Here is a 21,960-nt window from a genome sequence, read left to right on the forward strand (position 1 = left end):
CACTAAGAAGTGAAACTTGTCCACCCTTACAGCACCCTAAAAAATGTGGTGGTACCTTTGGTTCCAACAAAACTTATTAAGCATCAACCTGTAATAAAAACAGTTACAATCGTCAAAGCAATACAACAACGATTTCATTTCCATTGAAACAATTAGTACTCGTTGAATTGGTGCATCAAAACATATAGACAGTGCATAAGGTGCATGCAAATGGTCCGTGAATGATGACATGCTTGGTGCACCTATTTCTCTATTGTCCTCATCCTGTCAAAAGATTCTCTTTTTAAGGGAGTACACTGACCCATGACCAATACTGTTTTGGTTTACTTGAATTGATTCTATGGTTGTGCTGCAATATCCTCATTTCTTCATTGTCTGCTCTACCATGTTGTCCAAATCGGGGAACCACACCTTCCTGTGCAGCCGTGACTTGGTTTTGACTATTCCTTGGTGAGCTATGTGGGCCAGATCCACTACTCGTTGTTGTAGTGTTTGGGGAATGACCAGCCAGGTCCCTCTCATTAAACATCCTTCCGGAGAAATGGCCAATTCGGTGCAGACATTATGTAACGCCTTGAGGGCCATTAGTGCTTCTTCAGTCCTGCATGACAGATTGTCCAGTAGGAGGTGCCATCTTCTGGATACCACCGCCAAGGTCGCCATATTCCAGCATTCGTCTGATTTGGTTGCTTCTACGATGTCTTCTAGCAAGATGGGAAGGGGACGAGAACGTTCAACCACCAGTGTAACGTATTCCTCAATCTCGTACGCTTCACCCTCCTCTTCCCTGGTCACCAGTCTCGCATGTCTGGACAGAAAGTCGGCTGGGTTATGTGTCCCTGGGCGACAGACCACATTAAACTGATATTCTTGTAGCTGCTGGATCCACTTTTCAATCCTTGGTGGTGGTTTTGATGAGACTCCCATGAAGAGTGGAATCAGCGGCTTGTGGTCTGTGTGGACGGTAAACGGTTGACCATATAGGTACAGATGAAAGTGGCAGCAGCCCCAGTGAATTGCAATTGCTTCTTTTTCGATGTGTGAGTATCTCTGCTCAGTTTCCGTTAGGTCACGGCTTGCATATTCCACCAGGGCCCTCTCTACATCCAGCTGTTTTTGGGATAGTACAGCCCTGAGTCCGATGGGGCTCGCATCGACAGATAGCTCTGACTGGGTTGAAATAGACTAGCGTGGTCTCCGCCGATAGTGCATGTTTGGTGTCCAGAAATGCTTTTTCTTGCACAGGACCCCACTCCCAAGTGGTGGTGTTTTTTGTGAGGTCTCTCAGAGGTGTAGTTAGTTCTGTCAGGTTTTGGATGAATCGGCCACAGTATGTGACCATGCCCAGGTAGCTCCTCATGCCAGTCACGGTGGTAGGGGCCGATGCGGTCTGTATGTCCCGGGCTTTTGCAGGATCAGGGGATACTTCTTGCTGGGAGAAATGATATCCAAAGAATGCTACTTCCTTCTGGAGGAACGCACATTTTTCACGATTTAGGGTGAGGCCACTGTCTTGTAGTCTTTGGAAGACGTCGCGGAGGCGGTCCATGTGTTCCTCTAGGGTTGGTGCATGTACCAAAATGTTGTCACTGACATATATGACTCCTCTCAGGCCAGAGAGCACCCCTCTAATAGTGTCTTGAAACACCTCCGCTGCACTGAGACGCTTATATCTGCAGAGTCCCAAATGTGTTTAAAACGTGGTGATGGCTCTCGATTCAGGGTCTAGCAGTAGCTGTTGATCGCCCGCTCACAGGTCCATTTTTGAAAACAACTGCAAACCACTGCCCTCTGTGACTATGTCGTCTACTGTGGCGGTGAGATGGTGTTCCCTCTTTATTGCGTGGTTCGGCGGGCGCATGCCGACGCAGATTCTGACCTCACCTGGTTGCTTGGGTTTTGGGGCTATCACGATGGGAGACACCCAGGGAGTCTGACCCTCCACACACTTGATTATGCCAGCCTCCTCTAGTTTCCTCAATTCCTCCTCAACCTTTGGCCGCAGATGAAAAGCCACTCGTCGATGCTTGAGAGCAACTGGCTGGATAGACTTATCCACATGAAGTCGCACCATGTGGTCCTTGAGGCATCCTATGCCTTCGAAGAGGGATTTGAATTCATCTACCAAAGATTCCACATCTTCTTGGTGTACCGCAAATGCGAAGGCTACCAGCTGTAGGTGCTCCGCCGTGCGGCTGCTCAGTAGCATCCCCGACCCTTCCTGGGTGACATAGACCTTGGCTCGGGTGGATCTGGACTCGTGTGAGATGGTCGTGGTGAATACGCCAGCCAAAGACAGAGGTGTCGTGGAACCGTATGCAAAAACCTGTGTGGAAGTTGGTCGCAGGGTCGGCTGTATGGGAAGTGCCCTTAGCATGGACTGTGCCATAATGTTTATGGAGGCACCTGTGTCGATCATTGCCTGTATAGGGTGTCCGGCAACGCTTGTGATGCATTTCGGGATTCGTCGCTTGGGGCATCCGTTTGGTTGCAGGGCGTGGATGACGTTGACTGCATCCTCCACATCATCGTCATCCATGTCATCTTCATCTTCTCCCGTCTGCGGGGTATCTATGGCGTTGACCTGTCGCCCTCGCTGTCGTCCTTGCCCAGCAGAGCGGCACACTTTTGCAAGGTGATTTAGCCTACGACACACAGAACATCTCTTCCCTTGAGCAGGGCGTCCTTGATGCGGGTAGGGTCCTCTGCACATATAGCATGTCCTGGTCATGTTTGGTGGCTTGCTGCGTTCCGGCTTCTTGGAGGTGTGCTTTGTAGGGGACGCAGTTGTCACCGCATTCACCGGTTCAGTCTTTACTTGTAATTGGAGGGCAGCTTCAATGTGCGCAGCACGCACCTTCGACAATTCCTTGGATTGGCCCATTGTCAAAATGTCAGCCATGGAGATTCCCGGGGTTTGCAGTATGTTTTCTCGCAGCTTGATGGATGAACACCCCTGAATAAATTGTGCCCGTATTTCATCGTTCACATCCAAACGAGTTCCTTCAAACGGGCGTAGAATGTATCCACCGATTCCTCAGGGAGCTGATGTGCCTGGCGTAACAAAAAATGCTCATAATCGGGATTGGCCAGAGGTTCGAAGTGCGCGGTTAGCGCAGCCTTGAGAGTGGTGTAGGTGTGGGGCGGGTCAGCCTCAACCACTGATTTGCCCAATTTGTGGATCGCAGGGCCGCCCAGGTGTAACAACATGGGCCGTTGGATCTCCAGCTTCAGGCCCACCGCTGCAAAGTAGTTCTCGAGGCGCTCCAGATAGTCTTTCCATTTGGCCACCTGCGCAGAAGGCGGGCCATCGACAATGAAAGCCTCAACTGGGGAAACAGTTGCCATGCTGTGCACTACAGCCCTCTCAGGGCTTGCGCCCTCAACTTAGCCCAAACTTATGCAGAAGGACCACGCCTGTGGGTGATTGAATCTGGGCCTGGACCAAAAAAAACAGCACACCTCTGCTCTGCACAATAATGAAATATCTGCTGGTCAGAAGAGCAAGAGAAAAAAAACACTTGCCCAGTAGAAGGCGTTCTTGGTGTTCTGGTACAAGAGCTGTATGTAACATGTAATAGCTGGGCAGAATAATGTGTCCTGGCACCTCCTCCTTACTTGAAATGTAGCATGCCTTATGATGAAATTGGCTACAATAGCAAATCCAGGAGATCCTTCCCGCTGTGAACGAAGGCAAAAGCAGTGCAGGACACCGCCGGCAACGTTGCACGCCTCCGCTTTGGAGGGGGAGTGCATGCGCACTCAGCCCACGTGTGCGGGAGCCGCTCTGACTGAAACACTCAGATGCGGCCGGGCCGGGTTGCCGCTCTGGGGCGTATGGGGACTCCGGCGTAGGAGGCACACCAAGGCAGGAGAGCAGGTCACCAGGGAAGGGCGCTCGCTGTGAAGCACTGCGGCGGCTCCAGCAGCAGAGGTGCTCCGAGGAATCCGGGCGACACGCGAGGGCAGACACAGCACCTATGGGTCCAATGATCAGAGACCACCCTCGTCGCCTGATAGTTGAATTTATTGGCAGGGGAGAATTAATGACACACCAGCACTCTCTTGGTTTGTAACGTGGTCTGACCCGGAAGTCTGGTAATTACCTTTCTTTATTGCCTTGCCCCGGCTTCCACTCTGGGCTGTACCTAAGTCATTCACACGTAGAGGAGGGCGTGCAGGACACCTCTTCAATAATGGTTCCTTTTGGGTGGTGAGGAGAACAATGGGAGAGCTAGGGAGGCAAGGGTGCGTCCGTATCCCCTGTAGTATATATAAGATCAATCAAAAATGGACAGACCCATTGGTGTTGGTACGAACACTGGCAAGCAGTGCTTGGGAACCCACTAGGTGAGTAAAAGGCCCCTCACACACCAACCTAGTTGGTGTCATGCTTCATCATAGGGGCCCCAACCGGGTGGCCGAGCGCCTCCCGGTTGTGCTGCAACGCCTGACTACAGCGGAGCTGGTGTGGTGTGATAGTGTGATGTTGTGAAAAATTAAAAATATCTCTGAGAGTCCTTGCCGGGGGAACTTTAATGGTGGCGGCTCAGGATATATTAAAATTAAAAATTATGTGTAGTAACTAAGAAGGGAATTAGATTTCGTAGTTAACTATGTGTGTGGTCTACATGTTTCAGCCCGCTTAAAAAAGTGTGTGGGGCTTTCTTCAGGACCAGAAAGTGCAGTGAGTGGCAAAATAGTGCCACGTGAATAGTGAAAAGAGAAAAAGAGGGTAATTTACCTACACACTCGCTAAGGTGTGTGGAAGCGATATCAGCTCATTGGCAGACACCGCAGCGAAAAACCTGTGGGAAAGAAAACAATACACAGACATAGATGCAAAAAAGATGCTGTAATATGTAACAATTATAAAATGCAATCTTTGACTGACTGTGAAGAGCAATCTTAAAGGGCAGGTGGTCGTACAGATGGTAACACACACGTGGTGACATGCGGCTATTGGCTGGTGCTTCATATTATCAGATGTTAGGGTGGGCGGAGTGCGCCCTTGGTGAGCTAATAGTGAGGCCAGCAAGGAGCGTGTGAGTCGCTCTCGTGAGGAGTGGCAGGCAACTGTAAGCCCGTGACGGCGTGTGGCCACAGGCTAGGGTAGTCGGGCTCGAATGAGCAAGGGTGAGACTAGTTTATTCAGATAAACTGTGCGTGTGCCAAGTAAACTATAGGGCACACTGAATAGAAAAGGGGCGATTACCCTTGAGTGGCGCTCTCCAATTGTGTGCTAAAAGTAAAAACAAGAAGACAAAGGGAAAATATATTACACTATGGCTGAGTATTATTCGCCGATCAGGGAGGGGAGGAGTGCGCTCCTCCTGACACAGAATCTGTGAAGGAACGGTACAGGGTCAAGACAGGGTGGGTATAGTAGTTAAAAGCCCGGCAATGCCAGAATATGTTAGCGCGCGTCACCTTACTTGGTCTGAGAGCAGCACCCGCTTGGCACCTACTGAGGTCTCCCGGCTCCTGGATGGTGTGGAGTCGAGGACTGTCGGGGATTTTAAGGAGGCGGGGGCCATAGCGTACGTGCTGTCCGGTGATCGCGCTAGGGGCCAGGCAGGCTGCGCAAGCGTGTGTGCGAGGCACTGATTCGCTGAGGGGAAAGCGAATACAGGTGATCGCGTGAGGGGCAAGGCTTGCTGAGCATGCGTGCGTGCAAGTCACTGATTCACTACGCTAATGCGTGTGTCGGGGATGCTGTTACCGTGCGCGTGCGCACAGGCAAACGAACTGAGTGTGCTGTACAGCGTGTTTGCCAGAAGTGTCAAATGGTTAAGGCTTCCAAAATGAGTGGGGCGTCAGTGCCCCTGCTCGAAATATTTAAATACCTGCCCAGTGTATTCTAGGGAATGAATAAGACTGCCAAGTAGTGTGTGGCGTCAGTGCCCCTACTGGGATTATGTTAAGGCATGTGCCAAGTGTATTCTGGGGCACAGGGGATCGATGTGAAAGGGCGGACTTGTAATGGCATAGTGGCTACGATGTTAATGGGTGCAACAGCTACGGTAGAAGCGGCGTCAGAGCCCCTGCTGGGGATGATGGTTTATAAGCCAGAAAAAAGTAACAGTCACACGGTTAAGGTCTCCTTAGGCTGTTCCAAGGGATATTGTCGTTCAGCCCATTGAGGTGGCTGGAAAGGCGATAGATCCATCTTTGCTCTTGTTCAAATAGGCGGTTCTGGATATTGGGTAAATTGTTGTCCAGGGCTTCCACAACGACCCATCTCATATCGTTGGTGGTATGGCCCTTCTCCATGAAATGATTTGTCATTTTGGTGATGTTCTTTTTACAGCGTATCGTGCTGCGATGTTCGCAAATCCTGGTTTTAACCTTCCGAGTGGTCATGCCAATGTAGACAAGATTGCATGGGCACGTTATGCGGTACACCACATTTTCTGTATTGCAATTCGTGTGTTTACGAAGCTCCCATACTTTGCCAGGTTCTAGGTGTAGGCTTTTGGTTGTTTCTGTGATGTGGCAGACGCTACAGTTGCCACAGGGGAAATGTCCTTTGACATTGGGCAGACCCCAGGCGTTCAAGACCGTGTTGGTAGGTCTCGGAAGGGGAAGAGGTCTTGTGGACACTACAGTGTCTTTGATGGTGCGTGCTCTCTTGTTCGATAGGAGTGGAGGTTCCCAGTTGAGTTTGCCTGTATTGAGTATTTTCCAATTCCTTTTGATGATCTGGGCAACTTTGGGTGTCACTGTATTGTAGGTGGTGACACATGTCAATGGGGGATTGGTGGGTTCCTTAATGAGGTTGTCCAAAAGGCCATCACGATTTTGATTCCTGGCCCGTTTGTTCGCAGTCTTGGTTATTTTTTTGGGGTAGCCACGTTGGTGTAGTTTCTCACAGAGGTCACTGGCTTGTATTTTATAGTCTTTGATCTCACTGCAATTCCTCCGAAGGCGGAGGAACTGGCCGTATGGGAGATTCTCACGGAGGACTCGTGGATGGAAACTGGTGAAGTGCAGTAGGGAGTTCCGGGCTGTAGATTTAAAGTGTGTCTTGCCGGTGAGGCCTCCCGAGGTAGCCTGTATGTCCAAATCAAGAAAGGTGGTCTTGTGCCTGTCTGCGTTATGTGTGAATCTGAGATTAGGGTCACATGTGTTAATCCATTCGCAGAATGAGGCCAGGGACTCATGTGATCCCTCCCAAATTAGGAGGATGTCATCAATGTATCGCCTATAAAACTTGATTTGGGGAATGCGTGGTGTGCTGTTGTTGAGAAGGTGTTTAGTCTCAAAATTGAATACGTACAGGCCTGCTATGCTGGGGGCGAAAACGCTCCCCATAGAAGTGCCGTACTTCTGTAAGTACAGTTTGCCCTGGTACTCAAAGTAGTTTTCCTTGAGTGCTAAGGTGGCGCATGTCAGTACGAACGAGCGTGGGGTTTTGTGTTGCCAATTGGAGTCTCTTAGAGCCTCTTCTAGTACTCTCAGTGTGTCGTCTTGGGGAAGGCTAGTATAAAGGCTTTCCACGTCAAGTGATACAAGAAAGGAGGTGTTGGGGTCGTAGTTCACGTCTGCTAGTAGTCCTAGTAGGTCCTTGGTATCTTTGAGATACGTACTGGTGGATTGGACCAGTGGTTGCAGGAAGTAGTCACAGAAGCGTGACAGGGGTTCAAGCAGTGACCCAATGCCTGAAACAATCGGGCGTCCAGGAGGGGGGTTTTTGTTTTTATGGATTTTAGGGACTATGTAGAAATACGGAATTTTGTCTTGTGTAGTGGTGAGGAATTTTGCCTCATTCTGAGATATGTGACCAGAGGTTTCTGCATCATCCACTATGGTTTTGATGCGGGTTTTCAAGGTGGGCGTTGGGTCACGAGTGAGTAACTCGTAGTTTTTGGTGTCGTTTAGTAGGCGCTCACATTCCTGATGGTAATCTTCTTTGTTGAGTATGACCGTACCTCCCCCTTTGTCTGCCGGTTTGATTATGATATCTGTATTGTTTTTCAAAGACATGAGAGCCATACGTTCTGCTTTGCTGGTGTTTTGGAACGTGTGAGGTTCTTTGAGTGCTTCTATTTCTTTATACACTGTCTGTTCGTATACCATGATCTCAGGTGGTATGGAGCAAGGTGGAGGCATGAATGTGGATTTGACCCTGAGGGTGGTGTCCCCCTGGTCTTCCGGATCGGTGGTAATCGGTGTGTTGTCAAAGAAGGCCTTAAGTTTGATTTTGCGGAAAAATTCGGCAAGCTCACGATGTAATTTAAATTTGTCCAATTTGGCTGTGGGAGCAAAGCCGAGGCCTTTTTCTAGGATGGTTGTTTCTGTGGATGTAAGAGCATAGTTGGAGAGGTTGGTGACTAGGCTCAGCGCGTGCTCGGGCCTGGTTGTTGGTCTCTGGTTTGGCTCCGCGTTTGGGCACCTTGCTGTGGGTTGTCCTGCCAGTGTACGGTGTTCCCTCTGCGTCTCCTTCCGCGCCCTCGTCGGCCTCTTCCTAAAAAAGCCTGTGGATGAGTTTGGTTCAGGTATGGCGGTGGAGGTTGTGAGAATGTGAGCGCCTACTAAACGACACCAAAAACTACGAGTTACTCACTCGTGACCCAACGCCCACCTTGAAAACCCGCATCAAAACCATAGTGGATGATGCAGAAACCTCTGGTCACATATCTCAGAATGAGGCAAAATTCCTCACCACTACACAAGACAAAATTCCGTATTTCTACATAGTCCCTAAAATCCATAAAAACAAAAACCCCCCTCCTGGACGCCCGATTGTTTCAGGCATTGGGTCACTGCTTGAACCCCTGTCACGCTTCTGTGACTACTTCCTGCAACCACTGGTCCAATCCACCAGTACGTATCTCAAAGATACCAAGGACCTACTAGGACTACTAGCAGACGTGAACTACGACCCCAACACCTCCTTTCTCGTATCACTTGACGTGGAAAGCCTTTATACTAGCCTTCCCCAAGACGACACACTGAGAGTACTAGAAGAGGCTCTAAGAGACTCCAATTGGCAACACAAAACCCCACGCTCGTTCGTACTGACATGCGCCACCTTAGCACTCAAGGAAAACTACTTTGAGTACCAGGGCAAACTGTACTTACAGAAGTACGGCACTTCTATGGGGAGCGTTTTCGCCCCCAGCATAGCAGGCCTGTACGTATTCAATTTTGAGACTAAACACCTTCTCAACAACAGCACACCACGCATTCCCCAAATCAAGTTTTATAGGCGATACATTGATGACATCCTCCTAATTTGGGAGGGATCACATGAGTCCCTGGCCTCATTCTGCGAATGGATTAACACATGTGACCCTAATCTCAGATTCACACATAACGCAGACAGGCACAAGACCACCTTTCTTGATTTGGACATACAGGCTACCTCGGGAGGCCTCACGAGCAAGACACACTTTAAACCTACAGCCCGGAACTCCCTACTGCACTTCACCAGTTTCCATCCACGAGTCCTCCGTGAGAATCTCCCATACGGCCAGTTCCTCCGCCTTCGGAGGAATTGCAGTGAGATCAAAGACTGTAAAATACAAGCCAGTGACCTCTGTGAGAAACTACACCAACGTGGCTACCCCAAAAAAATAACCAAGACTGCGAACAAAAGGGCCAGGAATCAAAATCGTGATGGCCTTTTGGACAACCTCATTAAGGAACCCACCAATCCCCCACTGACATGTGTCACCACCTACAATACAGTGACACCCAAAGTTGCCCAGATCATCAAAAGGAATTGGAAAATACTCAATACAGGCAAACTCAACTGGGAACCTCCACTCCTATCGAACAAGAGAGCACGCACCATCAAAGACACTGTAGTGTCCACAAGACCTCTTCCCCTTCCGAGACCTACCAACACGGTCTTGAACGCCTGGGGTCTGCCCAATGTCAAAGGACATTTCCCCTGTGGCAACTGTAGCGTCTGCCACATCACAGAAACAACCAAAAGCCTACACCTAGAACCTGGCAAAGTATGGGAGCTTCGTAAACACACGAATTGCAATACAGAAAATGTGGTGTACCGCATAACGTGCCCATGCAATCTTGTCTACATTGGCATGACCACTCGGAAGGTTAAAACCAGGATTTGCGAACATCGCAGCACGATACGCTGTAAAAAGAACATCACCAAAATGACAAATCATTTCATGGAGAAGGGCCATACCACCAACGATATGAGATGGGTCGTTGTGGAAGCCCTGGACAACAATTTACCCAATATCCAGAACCGCCTATTTGAACAAGAGCAAAGATGGATCTATCGCCTTTCCAGCCACCTCAATGGGCTGAACGACAATATCCCTTGGAACAGCCTAAGGAGACCTTAACCGTGTGACTGTTACTTTTTTCTGGCTTATAAACCATCATCCCCAGCAGGGGCTCTGACGCCGCTTCTACCGTAGCTGTTGCACCCATTAACATCGTAGCCACTATGCCATTACAAGTCCGCCCTTTCACATCGATCCCCTGTGCCCCAGAATACACTTGGCACATGCCTTAACATAATCCCAGTAGGGGCACTGACGCCACACACTACTTGGCAGTCTTATTCATTCCCTAGAATACACTGGGCAGGTATTTAAATATTTCGAGCAGGGGCACTGACGCCCCACTCATTTTGGAAGCCTTAACCATTTGACACTTCTGGCAAACACGCTGTACAGCACACTCAGTTCGTTTGCCTGTGCGCACGCGCACGGTAACAGCATCCCCGACACACGCATTAGCGTAGTGAATCAGTGACTTGCAAGCACGCATGCGCAGCAAGCCTTGCCCCTCACGCGATCACCTGTATTCGCTTTCCCCTCAGCGAATCAGTGCCTCGCACACACGCTTGCGCAGCCTGCCTGGCCCCTAGCGCGATCACCGGACAGCACGTACGCTATGGCCCCCGCCTCCTTAAAATCCCCGACAGTCCTCGACTCCACACCATCCAGGAGCCGGGAGACCTCAGTAGGTGCCAAGCGGGTGCTGCTCTCAGACCAAGTAAGGTGACGCGCGCTAACATATTCTGGCATTGCCGGGCTTTTAACTACTATACCCACCCTGTCTTGACCCTGTACCGTTCCTTCACAGATTCTGTGTCAGGAGGAGCGCACTCCTCCCCTTCCTGATCGGCGAATAATACTCAGCCATAGTGTAATATATTTTCCCTTTGTCTTCTTGTTTTTACTTTTAGCACACAATTGCAGAGCGCCACTCAAGGGTAATCGCCCCTTTTCTATTCAGTGTGCCCTATAGTTTACTTGGCACACGCACAGTTTATCTGAATAAACTAGTCTCACCCTTGCTCATTCGAGCCCGACTACCCTAGCCTGTGGCCACACGCCGTCACGGGCTTACAGTTGCCTGCCACTCCTCACGAGAGCGACTCACACCCTCCTTGCTGGCCTCACTATTAGCTCACCAAGGGCGCACTCCGCCCACCCTAACATCTGATAATATGAAGCACCAGCCAATAGCCGCATGTCACCACGTGTGTGTTACCATCTGTACGACCACCTGCCCTTTAAGATTGCTCTTCACAGTCAGTCAAAGATTGCATTTTATAATTGTTACATATTACAGCATCTTTTTTGCATCTATGTCTGTGTATTGTTTTCTTTCCCACAGGTTTTTCGCTGCGGTGTCTGCCAATGAGCTGATATCGCTTCCACACACCTTAGCGAGTGTGTAGGTAAATTACCCTCTTTTTCTCTTTTCACTATTCACGTGGCACTATTTTGCCACTCACTGCACTTTCTGGTCCTGAAGAAAGCCCCACACACTTTTTTAAGCGGGCTGAAACATGTAGACCACACACATAGTTAACTACGAAATCTAATTCCCTTCTTAGTTACTACACATAATTTTTAATTTTAATATATCCTGAGCCGCCACCATTAAAGTTCCCCCGGCAAGGACTCTCAGAGATATTTTTAATTTTTCACAACATCACACTATCACACCACACCAGCTCCGCTGTAGTCAGGCGTTGCAGCACAACCGGGAGGCGCTCGGCCACCCGGTTGGGGCCCCTATGATGAAGCATGACACCAACTAGGTTGGTGTGTGAGGGGCCTTTTACTCACCTAGTGGGTTCCCAAGCACTGCTTGCCAGTGTTCGTACCAACACCAATGGGTCTGTCCTTTTGGGTGGTACCACAACATAACACTCTCCTGATGCACAACCTCAAGATCCTCTTGGATTTTGGTAATGGCCTGGGCGATAGCTTGCAAAGGATTGCAAAAGATTGACATCAGAATCCATGGTAGATTGGTCAAAGCCCCGTCCACTGACACCCCAACAGCCAATGGTCTAGCTTCCACCGCTTCCAAGCCTTGAGTCCCATCATACTTCTTCTAGTCCACCTCATTGATCTAATAATTATAAGAGTAGATTGCATAAGAACAAGGAAAGAACAGAGGGTTGTAAGAGTACTTCAGAGGAAGGAAGGTGAGACAATGAGGCAGGTATAGAATCAGCGAGTGAGGATAGAGATTCAGGGATAAAGAAACATTTGGTTACAGATAATGTACTGCTGAAAGAATGGATAAGAAAAGAGCAGTGTAGGGAGAGGGAGACACTGAAGGAATGAGAGTCGGAGCAACAAAGTGCATAGGGAGGCATACATGGAATGAATACGCAACATTGAAGGTAAGCAGGAGGAATTGAAAAGAGAAGGACAGGCATGGAAACCGATGAAGGACTGAGGGTGGAATGATAAAAAAGACAGGTGATGAAGATTAGGGTGAGAAACAGTGGAAATAAAGCATGGAGGAAATGTTGAGGCGAATTAAACTGAATGGTATTGAAAGCTGATGAGGGGAAAGAGTGAAGGAGTTAGAAAGACAGAGATGAGTAGACAAATATAGTGAAGGAAGCATTGACCACTTAATGACAGAGAAGCAAAAACACTGGTGATGCAGAGAAAATGTGTAGATATTCTGTGGCTCACTCCCAGTTTGTTAAGACAGACGTTCTCCAGTAACAGTGACGACAAAGACAGGGACACTAGCGACCATAACAGTCTCCACCCAACGGACTGCCACTCAGTCGCGTTTATCATTTCACACGAGTATAATGTTTCAACCTCACCCATCATCAGACACCCACACATTCTACAGACATCCTAAACTATGAAGAGCACCATACCACAACAAAGAATGAGTGAATAGTGAAAAAGGGAGGTGGGGAGAAAGATGCAACAGAGGCAAGAGAGACAGCATTAATAACATCCAGCAGAAGTTAATCAGGAGTTTCTTCTGTACCTAGTTTAAGGTTGGTTGGGACCTGACTACACAATGTTTCTCTCACAGTGGCACAGCCCCTACTTCTGACAAGATGTAGGGCTGCAGAAGAGCCAATCGTGTCATGTACAGAAAACACACAATTGAGATCTCAGTATCTTAACAATGATTTGACCACAGGCCACTCTCTGTCCATTGGATGTGTTTTTGACTCTGAATAAGCTGTGCACCCACATGGGAGAAACCCTGTAATTACAAGTACTCTTGTGTTCTCTCTTTCTGCAGCTCCTGAACTTTCCACTTGTGAAGAGAGTAGATGTTAAACCGGATTCTGTCTCCATCTACCTGGAAGAGGTGAGATCACAGGGACCTGCTTTATTGTATTGGTGAGAGTGCATAGAAAATTGCAGTATTAAATTAGGGTGTATCTATACACCTCAAGTAATAATCACAATCCTTGCCAGATTGAACCAACCCCCTAGTATCTAGGGCACAGAGGAGACAGGCTTAACTTAGAGGTACTGTTTAAAGTATTTATGCACAACCACAACAGTAATAAAGTCAAAACACAACACAAGAAAAATACCAAACCAATTTAGAAAAATCGACTACATTTTAATAAATAAAATGAGACAGGAACAACAAAAACCCAGTAATGAAAACCAGAGATATGAATTTTTAAAGCTTTAAATCAAAATAACACCAAAAAGCATTACAAGCCAACTGGTCGTGATAGACTAGGAACTAGGTACGATTTGAGTCTGACAGTGACTCAGCATGGCTCGGCTGCAGAAACAAATTTGACCCGGTTGGAAGTTTTACCTCCATGCTTAGTTTCTGAAATCAAAGTTCAAAATCTTCAACAGGGCAAGGCAGCAGGCTATGGCCAAGAAGGGCTCCACAAGGTAAGCTAGCCATAGGAAGAGTTCAGTTCGAAGCCACTTACTTTTGGCAGTAAAGCTCTGAGTGGGGCAAATTTGAATTTGATGCCAAAGAATTGTCTGTTGCCTGCTGGATACTTTTAGCACCTTCACCAGGTGAAGATTTCTTTTGTGCATTGAGTCCCTATTTCGGAGCTTGGATTCCTACAATGGGGCCAGGCTGTAAACTGTAGCGGAAGAGGACTCCACAAAGCCGGATCGCTTCTCTGAGAGGATGCACTTTCATCAGATTGGCTTTGTAGGTTTTTCCCATTCCTCTGGAGCTCCTTGGAGCAAAGCAGATTTTAAGTCCCAGGTTTCTCAGAATGTTATTAGGAATAAACTTTGATATAGCCCAGGATTCCAGGACCTCAGGAAAACACTTGGGGTCAAGACTCCAGCAGAAGCCTCCAGCAGGGTCCAGTGCAAAAACAACAGTTGATGGACAGAATGCAGAACAATGTCATACATTCACCCCAGTACAGAGATCTGGGCCTAAATCCATCGTTGTTTTGCTCACCATGCCGTTCCAGTTTGAGCCCAGCCATATGCAAATCAGTCTTGACCCTGTGCCTCATGGGAACAGTCCAGCCCGAACTGCCAAGCCAGGTCCTCCCTGGACTGGAAACAAGCATCCTAGGACCGGTTTCGGGGTTTCACCCCTCTTCAGCCAGGATAGCTTGATTCCAGTGGCATGGAGAGCACGGGACCCACGTCTGAACATACCCTTCCCACTCAGGGTGACAAATGCAAAAACAACAGTTGATGGACAAAATGCAGAACAATGTCATACATTCACCCCAGTACAGAGATCTGGGCCTAAATCCATCGTTTCTTTGCTCACCATGTCGTTCCAGTTTGCACCCAGCCATATGCAAATCAGTCTTGACCCTGTGCCTCATGGGAATAGTCCAGCCCGAACTGCCAAGCCAGGTCCTCCCTGGACTGGAAGCAAGCATCCTAGGACCGGTTTCGGGGTTTCAGCCCTCTTCAGCCAGGATAGCTTGATTCCAGTGGCATGGAGAGCACGGGACCCACGTCTGGGCATACCCTTCCCACTCGGGGTGACAAATGCAAAAACAACACTTGATGGACAGAATGCAGAACAATGTCATACATTCACCCCAGTACAGAGATCTGGGCCTAAATCCATCGTTTCTTTGCTCACCATGCCGTTCCAGTTTGAACCCAGCCATATGCAAATCCGTCTTGACCCTGTGCCTGATGGGAACAGTCCAGCCCGAACTGCCAAGCTTCTCTGTTAGGTCCCGCTGAATCGTAATTGCTGCTGTGGAAATGTTTCAAGCGAGGGAAACCTGAATCTTCAGCCCAGAGAGGATGCACTTTCATCAGAAAGGATTTGTAGGTTTATCCCATTCCTCTGGAGCTCCTTGGAGTAAAGCAGATTTTAAGTCCCAGGTTTCTAAGAATGTTTGGAGGAATAGACTTTGATATAGCCCAGGATTCCAGGACCTCAGGAAAAACACTTGGGGTCAAGACTCCAGCAGAAGCCTCCATCAGGGTCCAGGGCAGATACAGTTGGAAAGGGACAGTTGAACACCTGCAGGAAAGGTCTCTTAGCTTGTTGATGCCCTCTAGCTTAACAGGTGGCCAGCCTTATGATCCTTGGAGCCACTTCTTTGCCCTGGGTACAAGAGGGAGAGCAGGTCCACTCCTTCAGGGTTCTTCTCAGGACTCAGACAGCAGTGTCAATCAGCTTGTGATCGTCATCAGGTCCAGTAGTGTTCTGAGGAGGGTACTGGGGACGCTACATTTATGCCTGGCACCAGCTTGTGGGTTTGGGTGACTCCTGGCCCCTCCCTAACCAGTTTTATCAAAGTTCCCAGGGGTAACCCTACCCACTTTTGCTGCATTTCATGTATGCCTTACAGCAACTATCGCACAATGCCCCTCCCTGCTTAAATCCAAGATGGTGAAATCCTTCTCCCCTTGTGCATAGCCTGTGTGTCCACCCCAGAGGATTGGCAAGGCAAATAAGCAATGTCTCCTCTGTGGACACTTCAAACCAGTTCTAATGGCAGCTCCATCCCCACTTTGAGTGGAGCCTGGCTGACTAGGAGAACAGAGTAGGGGCCTGTGAAAGTGCCATCTGACATCTGCCTGTGAAAGGTGAGGCCCCTTTGAAGTTAATTACGTTTCTGGGACTTGCCCAAATGGTCATATTGCCATAAAAACAGAAACACAACCCCACACCCAAGACTTTGTCTCCTGCCCTTGGAGCAGTTTTCATGCCTCATTCAAGGTTGAGCATTCAGAGGGATGCACCTGGATGCTAATGCAAATTAGCTTCCTTAGGGTTTAGCCAGGGAAAAGGTAAGTTTATAAAAGTACCTTTTCCATAACATTCTTAAAAATCCAACATCACCTGTGAATTGGGCTTGTAATATATAGTTAAATTCAAAGAATTAATTTACAGTGAATTTTGTGGCTGTTTACTAGCCGGGGATAAAGTGATAGCATTTAGTATTTCATCCCACCTTACTCCAGCTTTTTCAGTGTAAGGAAATGTTTAACATTACAATTCTACTTCTCCTAGTTTTGTAACTTTCTCTAGTTTTTAAAATTAACTTTTCAATGATATTTATTAAAAATCCAACTTCACCAGTGTCTGGGTTTTTAATAAATATTTCAAGACCAAAAATGACTTTTGTAGCTATTTCCAAGCCTGGGATAAAATAGTTACAGTTACTATTTCATCCCAGTGTTTTCTCTTGAACAGCCACCCTTGCTAAGGTGAAAATAGCATTTGGGACTTTTTCATTGCAAGGGAATGTTTAAAATTACATTTCTACCTGTCCTAATGTTAAGTACTATGCACCAGGCCTTATGGGCAGTAAGGCCTACTTAGAAGTGAATTATTAATATTCAAAAGGAAGATGTAGGACTGTCAGAAGGTTTATTTTGATGGGTTAAATTGCAGTTTCAAAGCTGTTTTAGTCAGGCTCTAAAGGTAGGGTTGAAGCAATGTTTTACACTGTCCCTGTAGTTGGATAGCACAATAGTTGCTGCAGTCATCTGGTAACATTTACCTTATAGGCCCTAGGTACGCTTTGTACCATATACTAGGGACTTATAAGTGAATCATATATGCCAATTGGGAGTACACCAGTTTCATCATGTTGAAAAGGAGAAGCACAGGCACTTTACTACTGGGTAGCAGGGGTAAGGTACACAGAGTTCTAAAGCCAGCAATAACAGTTAAGGCAAGAATCTGGAGATACACCACACAAAAGATGATCATTTTCTACATAATTATATTGGGGAAGACATGGGTCAAGTTGAGGAACCTGGTGAGCCTAAAGCTAAGCTTAATGTCTGTGCTGTTTCTTTTGAGTTATAACATCAGTGTTTTTTGTCATATTTTATCCTTGTATATTTTATTATCACTGTTGATGTGTGTTGTTGCATCAAGTCTATCTATACATGACTTACTTCCTGTTCCAAATTTCCATATTGTCTCGATACATATATCTTATTAATGTCCCAATGAATCCATCAAAAAGTCTTTATTTGTGCTATTTAATTAACTTATTACTACCATCACTGTTCACCCTTCTTCTTTACTTCTTTTCCTATCCTGTCCCAAAATATCTATTTCCCTTCCCAAATGTCCATCTCCCACTATGTTCTCATAACCTCAATTTTCTTCCAATTAATAGTTCCATCTTGTTTCTGGTGTTGATGTGTCTGCCCTAATTCCAGTTCCACGTGTCCATCCTCTTTTCTTGAAATGGCATCATCTTCCAATTTGTTGTAATTGGAACAGTTGTTTCTTGCATGTCTTGATTCATCTCTTTACATCTGTCTGTAAAATCTGGCTAGCTGGTGACCTCTGTATGTGACATGAAAATCACAAGTTAAAACCTCCACAGAGTCAACGTAACCCTTCTTTCTTCAATGGACCCACAAATTCAGTGCCATTACCTTTGGGTATTGTAACCCTAGTTGTTGAAAGTGCTCCAAAATGACAAAAGTGAAGTAGCGAGTGCTATATGTGAAACAAGTAATCTTCCTTTCTGTTCAGCCGTGTTTCTTCCTGCCCCAATGGGTCATCTCCTTCCAGCTGCTGATCCATCTTTTTCCAAAGTCAAAGTGGGTGAATCTCCCTTTCGGTGGTGATGGGTTCATCTTCCTTCTTTTGCTGCTGTCTTCAGCTTTCTTTTTATTTGCATTGGTCAAGCTTACAGCTCTTTCTATCGCACCAAACTCAATCTTTTCAAATGCGTCTGTCTTTCCTATTGTTCCTTGTTATCCTTTTAATTTACCTTTTTCCTGCCTTAACCTTCTTTGTTTAATAATTTGTTGATTGTTGTTCAGGTTACCACGCCTTTATTATTTTTCCATTGTAGCAGCTTCTTCATTTACTAATGAGCTGATCTGTGTTTCTCTCCTACACCTGCTATTCAATTCAATTTCTTTTCTTCATTAGTTTTCATGTCCACACAGTCCCTCTTCCTCCCTTTCCTGGCAATTACTTTTTCTTCTGGTTCTTGCCCAAACATCCCATCATAGACTACAGAAGCACGTTTGTCTATAACATGTCTTATTGTAGATTCACATGCTGTGCATAATCACGCCATCTAGTGTTCGGTTATGAAAATGCTTGGGGTTTTTGTCCACGTTTGTTTGGGGGGCATTATATCTAAGTGAACAGAGTGAGACATTTACATGTCAGACCAAAGCTGACAATGCACTGGGCAAAAATGCCTCTTTTTCCACAAATGGACTTGGACACCAAACTGTGTTACTTTGGTGGAAAACACCCAAAAGTCATCATAAGCAGTGCAGTACTTGGACAGATGAGAAACAAAAGTTACCATCAAGAGGAAGCACAGAGAAATTTGGGTCATATGAGTATGAAGTCAGGCAAATGTGGACCCAATAACTATGGAAAATACTTTTTTAGGCTAAGCTCACAGTGCAACACACAGTTTCCCTCGAAAGAAAAGTGTAGGTTTACCACACTTTGTTCACCCAGTGAGCAAGACCAAATCAAATGTGCTTCAAAAACAGAGACGCTTTGGCTCACTGTGCCATTTCAATGGTGGAATCAGATTTTTCTATAGAATTACCCAAGAAGGCTTTGAGAATTAATATGGTAAATACAGGGCGCACAAAGCAAAAAAACATGTGATTCCTTCTGCAGTTATTGCGGTGGTAGAATACTACTGTCATTCAACACAGAGAGATGAGGATACGGTCAGAAGGATGCTTACACTGAGGGATGTTCATCAAAATTACCAATTTAGGGATTACCAATTAGTCTCTACCATAAATACTTCAAGGCCAGAAAAATAAAATGAAAATAGACAAACTTCAATGGAAGCCACACTAACAGAAGTCATATTAACAATAGCAACCTCAAGGGATTGCCTTAATCTGCCCCAAAAATCACATCAAAACCTCAAGTAGAGGAGCAGCTCTTATCATCGTCTGGCTTTGTGCTGAAAGTGAGAATTAGACAGTCTTGGTCTTAAAGTTCTCCAAGAAAGAACACCTTGAGTGAAAACAGACCTGCTGCCCAAAGATCAGCCTTAAGCCAAGCCATGGCACTGAAATGAAAAAACTCAAGCCAATGAATGAACCTCAGTAAAAACTAGCTAATGCACCATCCACGTAGCTGCATAAATAAAGTCTCATGGTCCTGATTAGGAGAGGATCAAATTTGTAGGGCTCTCAGTAGACATGATCCAGGTTTTATGAGTTTATTCCCTATTAAGATGCTCCTACAAGGACGCTGAGAAGGTGGCATACTTCATCAGGACTGCTCCTGGCTTGGCAGTAGATGTTGCTAGTGGGTTCACCCTCAGCTCCTTGTTAGATGGTGCTGCATGAGTCCTTACTGTTTTTAGGGTCTTTTTAATTGATGAATTTATGGAAGGTTGAAAAAGAGTTATCTCGCCACATAATGCTCTTGCAAGAATACATAATTTGTCATACTCGGTTTATGAAATCTTCATTACCACCCATGTAACCAAGCAACGATTAAGAACAATAGAGAATTACCATGCAAGGTACAGTCTTTATTGGACTTTACAGATTTGTTTCACAAAGCACTGGTGTGTTGGAAATAAGGCCACATGGGAGAAGCAGTAGTAAAACAATGTCAGACTTTCCTTTGTTCTTTATTTGTTCCAGTCCCCTACTCCACACACTGACAGCGTGAAAAAAACTGTCTTAAAGTGGATGCACATCATGCAAATATACAACGCATACATTATCTCCCAGAGACTGTTTGACACCTGTATTCCAATGTAGATTCATATTAGACCCAACTTCTTTTCTACAAAATGGAGAGCAAACACGTAATGGGTACATATGTTTTACAGATATGTTACACAGTGAACCAAATGTTGGAGTCTGTTGCCTAATGTAAGCCTCCTCTTACACCTTGTGTTATCTGTTCACTGCTTGGTCACCCTTTCCTCTCCCCCCAAGACCCCAAGAGTTTGAGCGGCAGGCCCCTTGCTGCTATAAACATTAAACCAGTTCTGCAAAGGATTGCACAACTAACGAATTTCAATATTTTAACTTCGCACTAGGTCTACTGATTACTTACTGACACTACCCCCACTTTTTTGTCTACTTGTATGTTATTCACTGATATCATCACAACTTGGTTGCTATATCACTGGGGCTTTCTCAACATCATTACGTGCCCTCCACCTTTCAATATGTCTATGCCTAGTTTTTACTCAGTTTTCTTATTGGAACAGCTTCAAGATCCTTCAGAACACACCATGCTCTACATGGCTTCAACTGAATCCTTGCCTGTAGCCAGCCACTTACCTAAACCAACTCATTTGAGATCATTTATATGCCTGGATTCTTGACATATGCGACATACATTTTCAAACACACCCTAATCAGAGAACACCTGGAAACGATAATTACTGAGCAATTCTTCCGCACCACAGGTAGTATTATAATAGACCTTTCGTGAACATGTCACTTTAGGCAATGCTTTTAAAGAATAACCTGAACATAAGCCGTAACTCTAAAATTGCATGTGGATGGAAACTAACCCCCATACCCTCTCCTTCCTTTTAAGTTATCTAACAATCTCCACATTCAGTAATAGCAAAATCATGATCCAAGGCATGGATGAAAAGCTTACAAAATTAGAGTGACACTTCCAAACTCTCCTGTGGTGTCTAGAAAGCCTATCACCATTGGTTCCCCAACCTCTTATCCCTTCTCACCCCACTCCTAACACAACTTACCTCTTCACTTAGCCCACTGAATTATTAACTCTTCTCCAGTTCATATTACAGTGTTATCAATACCCTCCCGTTCCATGCATGCCAGCTAATTCTCCTCCAACACAAGATCTTCTAACTCCAACAAAGAGACCATCTCTCCTTGCCACCCCAGCTCCCACATGGTCTCCTCAATCACACCAGCAGACCACTACACTACTGTGAAATCTCTGAATCCCTACCATATTAATTCCTCAGCCCCCATTCCAAGGTCCGCTGCCACTCCCGAATCCAGCCAGTTTACATCAAGCATTTCTTCCAATACTGAAGACTTCTCCTCTCAGAACCTGAAATTTCCAAGGACCAACAGAGCTCCCACTCTTCTCCCCTTCCATTTTACAACACAGCTACAAACATCAACCTGCTGCCTCCACCCTAAACTTTTACCTCTCCATGTTCATCTTCCCACCTCAACACTGCTGAAACTGAAAACTACACAAGAACTACACAAGAAGACCTGAAGACCTGGTTTTCCTTCCCTCAGAGAAGGAAATCGAGACGGCTATAAAAAATATGCGGCCCTCTGGGGCCATGGG

The 21,960-nt window shown here is 46.4% G+C and overlaps 1 protein-coding gene across 1 annotated transcript in view; it reads left to right on the forward strand.

Moving 5' to 3' along the window:
• Positions 1–21,960, forward strand: part of LOC146812812 (alpha-2-macroglobulin-like protein 1) — a 761,857-nt gene that overhangs the window by 703,097 nt on the left and 36,800 nt on the right. Inside the window, exon 33 of the mRNA XM_085615204.1 lies at positions 13,510–13,578. Coding sequence (XP_085471330.1) covers positions 13,510–13,578 — 69 coding nt within the window. The remainder of the gene's footprint in view (positions 1–13,509; positions 13,579–21,960) is intronic.

The sequence above is a fragment of the Triturus cristatus genome, chromosome 7 (assembly GCF_964204655.1).
Source record: "Triturus cristatus chromosome 7, aTriCri1.1, whole genome shotgun sequence".
In the NCBI taxonomy this organism is placed as follows: Eukaryota; Metazoa; Chordata; class Amphibia; order Caudata; family Salamandridae; genus Triturus; species Triturus cristatus.